The following is a 4,906-nucleotide window of genomic DNA, read 5'->3' as shown; positions in this document are numbered from 1 at the left end:
AATACAAAGTGAATTTAATAAAATAATGATAACATGATAAAATAATAATATTTTTTAGAAAATAATTAATTAATGATAATACATTTTAAAATAAAAATTAATAAAACAAAAAATCTTTTCTAAATATTTTTAATTGGATTTTATTAAAAATTGTGTATTATGGGTTGTATAGATTTAAAAATTATTTTCACAGGGGTCAAATATGCATTTTTAATATTTCACATGGGTATTTGGTGCAAAAAAAATATCAAAATCTTTGCTCAGTCGCATGATGGGTGCATGCGCAACAATCCCCAATCTGAAGGGGCGCGTGTGCTAATTTTTTAAAAGGTCATGATTGAATATGCCTATAAAAATTTCACATAGAAAAAGCGTACATTATTAATATTTTACAGGGGTGTTTGGTGCAAATAACTACGTAAAATTAAGACAAAACCCGGTACCTACAATTTTGAAGACCAAACCCCAATATGGAGAAATTCAAATTAGATTAGTTACCGTTTGCCCACACACACAATACGATGCCCAAGAACAGCAAGCAAACAAAGCGAAGATGAGATCCATATCTATGAGGAAGCCACTTCGAGACATTTCGAATGCCAAAACTACTAAAAATCCAGCCAATTTCCCCCAAAAAACCGACCAAGAAACTGATGAACTTATGGAATACGGTTCGCTAGATCATCTCTTCCTCGTGCAGTCCGATCTCTCAGCACTCGTGCGTCAGGTATGGAACCGATTCTTTGTGGAATATGATCGAATAACTTATGATTTACTGTGTTATTATTACTACTTTGTTGTATTTTGGAGATCTAGGGTTTTTTGTGAGTTGAATGAGTCTTGACTGGTTAATTGTTCGATGATTTTAAGTATGAAGTTGACTATTTTTTAGTATTCTGAGTTCATTTAGTTTTGAATGTTGTACCGTTTATAAAGCGATTTCTTTTAATTGTGATGGAAGGGCCTATATCAGGACTTATTGCAGTTGTTCTGAATCAAAGGTGCCGATAGTAAAGAAGATTTGTTTGTGGTTCCGCCATTTAAAGCGATGGATCTAATTGTACAGTTAACATAGAAATATGAAAATACATAACCGATAAGACATTTAGAGGGTGGTGTTGTTACTGTATTTGTTGTCACTGTATTTGCACCTGATTGGTTTTTTTGTTTTTTTTAAAACATAGACTTGGTTAAATTTTGCAGTAAAAGGGTTAAAATAGTTTTTTTTTCTTGACTGGCGGTCTGAGGTGGCTCATGAACTCATTTTTCCGGCCCAGAATTCCACAGGTAGCGGATTATCTGGAATTCTTTAAACGAGCAGTAAATTTGAAGTGCACTAGAATTGAATTTCAATGCATGTTTGGATAGCAAACGAATAGTAATGGGCGAGAAAGATGAGGCGAACCGCGGATGCAATGAGAGTGAAACAATTCGTAACAATTACGATTGCATGCTAGAGTATTGTAATTATTGACTAAATTCAAACATACCTTCTAAATTGAAGTGGTTTTTAAGTGCATACATGCTGCATGCAAAAGAAATATTCTTCTAGGCAAAATTTTTACTGAATTCTCTTATATTCAGTTGGTAGACTTGAAGATTGTTAGCTTTTAGCACTTAGCATCATTTTGTGTGTATGAATTACGCATGCCTGAGAAGGAACATGCATTCATCACCCTGTTTTGATCTGTGTCCTGTGTTTGCATTGGTGCAGTAGTTTCATGTTGTTTCATTTATATCTTCTTAAGAGGAAGTGGAACTCTCTAAAATTGAATTAGCTTTATGTAATTTTGTTGACTTTGACAATTTATATTTGATGGTGTTGTTACCCGTCTAGTAATATAGGCGGATTTCACTGCTTCTTGGGTCTCTTTGGAAATTGGTCAAAAGAGGATCACAGCTAGACTATTTTTATATATATAAAAAAAATTCTCTTTTTCTTTTCTTCTTTATTTTTTCTCGTCTGTAATGTGGCAACTTTAATAGATAATCATCCTGGCTTTTGGCAGCCAAAATTTGTGGCACCAAAGTTTCTTATGTTGTTGCAGTAGGATACTTCAAAATTGGTGTAAAGTTATACCAATTTTAGATTTTTAGAATTATGCAGCATTACCACTTTATCTAAATTTTTTAAATCTGAAATTCCTCCTTCCAAAACTGGAATTTCAATTTCTGGCATGTGGCAACCTGTGTTATTAGATACATCATATCATTTACTTCATTATTTGTGTGTTGATGTATGAATTGCAGATAGATGAACTAGTGGTCCAAGCACTCCAGTTGACGAGCAAGAAAGGGAGGAAAGAAATCAAACTATTTGCAGATTTCCTGTCTGAAATGCAAACTTCCTTGAAGGTGATCCTCTCATTGATTTTTTCATATTGTGATACCTTCAACATCATTTTATGTTTTTTTAAGGTTTCGAAATGTAATTTTGCAGATATGGGTTACTAGATTTCACAAGGCATTTTCGCATCATTCTATAAGTCCCGAGATTAAGCTCGAACAGCCGATGGAAAGAACTGAAGTTTGTGTTCATGAAAAAGATACAAATGCTTCCACTGAAAGCCCAGAGCAAACCAAGTGGGAATCACTTGTCTCACCATCTCCCTTGGTGTCGTGGCGGGCTGAATGCAATACAGAGGGTGGTAGGCAACTGTTTCTCCTCACGCCACTTCCTCAAACAAAGTCTTTTTCTTCACATTGTCACGCACTATCTGTTCCCACATTCGAACAGTCTAAACCTACTGAAATTGCCCATCCAGTATCACTTTTCAAATCTGTCGGAAACTTACACAGCAATCCTTCTGAATCTGCTTTGGCATCGCAAACTTCAAACAAGTTTTTGGATATAGAAGCAACTAAAGCATTCAGCAATCTCAAGACTGTGTGTCCTACTCCGGCCAAATTTTCCGGAACAAATCACTCTATTTTTGCCCTCACTCCACGCCTAAAAATATCACCCCCCAAAACTTGCATCTTGCTCGAACCAGTATCTGAATTCTCCAAGAAGAAAAATCAGCGAGTCCATATATCTACTCCTTTCCCTGCCCAAGTACAAAATTCGAGTGAGTCCCAAGATTCTGAATCCTCCAATAGTCAATCTTCAAACGACTTGGCTCTGAAGTATCCTGAGCTTTTTGGAATAAATCTAGCAAATAATTTGGGAAGCCGAATAAATTTGGTAGAAGATTCACCAAATTGGATGGTCTCGCCTCCAAAAACCTGTGCTATAATGGAGCCTTCTGATGATGATGTTTTATCTGCCGCCCTAACTGGTCAATGCTTGCTGCAAGAAACTTCCCCTGTTCACAATCAGCTGGTTGACTTTTCTGCCATGAAAGGAACTTTTCATCAAGGCGACCATCAGATAGCAACGAAAGATTACCACCAGAAAGGTCATAAATTTTTTTTCCTTCGTACTTATCTTTTTATGAACCGCAAAAATTCATTCATGAATATAAACTTTCCTTTGATAATTTTTTTGCCCGTTACCCTCATAGCAGGTGCATGTTTAATAACATTTGACATAACCAAAAGCACCCCAATGATAAACGATCCCATGAGCATCTTCCGAATGGGAAAGCAACCAGGGGAAACCACTTTAAAGAAGGAACTGTGGACAAAGTTTGAAGCAGCATGCACTCACAACAGCTCTATTTTCCAAGAAATGTCGTCTCGAAAACGGTTTCTTGATCGATTAGAAGAAGCTTCTAATTAGTAATCTGGTGCAGCAGTAAAATTCTGAACTTCATTTGGGTAGATGGCTTTTAATTCAACCCAATTAAAATCCATACCATTTTGTTGTACGCTAGGATCTTTTGATCAAGGGATATATAGTCGCTTACAAGTATGTCTTCCATTGTCCCTTCTGAAGCTCAATTTTTGTCAACTGTCTGTAAGTGAAATTTCACTTCTCTAAAAGATATGAATGGAACATGTTACTTAGAACGTCTTAAAGTTATTGACATTACTATCAGAGTGATATATAGCAATTAGCAGCTCAACTTTAAAAACTTGCATTAGGCTTCAAAGATTTTTTTTACCCTTTAAATTTCCAATAGCTCTGTTTTAAAGTATAAATGTTTATGACGGCAAAATGTCAATATTGCTATTATAAATTTACACTCTGGTATATAATATATCTAGGCACCGTTTGGCTTGTGGATGAAATGGTGAAACATACATAATATAAGGATAATAAATCAATATATTTGGATAAGATAATGGTGCATGAAACTAATATTTATAGAACTTGAGCTAAAAATTGGAAAAAACAAGAGTAAATAAGCATTCGATATTTTATCATTAGCACTTAGTGGTGCCGTATGGCACGTGATTTATTAGATCATGAAAATTTCTATGTGACGGTCCCACAGATTAATTTTGTAAGACGAATCTTCTATTCGATCCGACATATGAAAAATATAACTTCTTATATTAAAAATATTACTTTTCATTTTAAATAGGAGGAGGGTCTCACAAAATACCTACTTTTATTAGATTGAGTTTAATATATCGGTGTTATAAAAGAAAGCAAGAAACTAGCCAAATAATATTATGCAAAGAAAACAAGTAATTCAATATATCAAAATTATTACATGAGTGACCTATTTATAGGTATAAAAAATTCCCGGGTATGGTGATATTACAAGGAAGTGATATTATCTTGATTCTTTACCATCTCTCGAAGATTTGATTATGATTTTCTCCGATCATCCAAATCTTTGACATCCATAATATTGTAACACTTCCACTTGGATGTCATTCGACGAATGTGCTTCGTTAAAACTTTACTAGGAAAAACTCAATGGGATAAAAACCTAGTGTAGGAAAAAGAGTACAACATCCTTCATTATTGCTTAACTGCCTCATTAAAAATCTTGTTATGAAAAATCACGTGGAA

At 34.6% G+C, this 4,906-nt stretch overlaps 1 protein-coding gene across 2 annotated transcripts; it reads left to right on the top strand.

The window, feature by feature from the left end:
- Nucleotides 1–514: 514 nt before the first annotated feature.
- LOC140884701 (uncharacterized) lies at nucleotides 515–3,919 on the top strand. Of its 2 annotated transcripts, XM_073291544.1 has the most exons (5): nucleotides 683–727; nucleotides 1,204–1,287; nucleotides 2,251–2,355; nucleotides 2,441–3,398; nucleotides 3,507–3,919. In XM_073291544.1, exons 2-5 carry the CDS (start codon nucleotides 1,255–1,257, stop codon nucleotides 3,719–3,721), a joined length of 1,311 nt encoding a protein of 436 aa, XP_073147645.1. In that variant the 5' UTR covers nucleotides 683–727; nucleotides 1,204–1,254; the 3' UTR covers nucleotides 3,722–3,919. The 2 variants fall into 2 exon arrangements, with proteins under 2 accessions (XP_073147644.1, XP_073147645.1); XM_073291543.1 differs by lacking the exon at nucleotides 1,204–1,287 and having other exon boundaries at nucleotides 515–727.
- Nucleotides 3,920–4,906: the final 987 nt, after the last annotated feature.

The sequence above is a fragment of the Henckelia pumila genome, chromosome 2 (assembly GCF_033568475.1).
Source record: "Henckelia pumila isolate YLH828 chromosome 2, ASM3356847v2, whole genome shotgun sequence".
NCBI classification, from domain to species: Eukaryota; Viridiplantae; Streptophyta; class Magnoliopsida; order Lamiales; family Gesneriaceae; genus Henckelia; species Henckelia pumila.
Note: the sequence above shows the minus strand (reverse complement) of the source record. Positions and strands in the feature narration are given on the sequence as shown.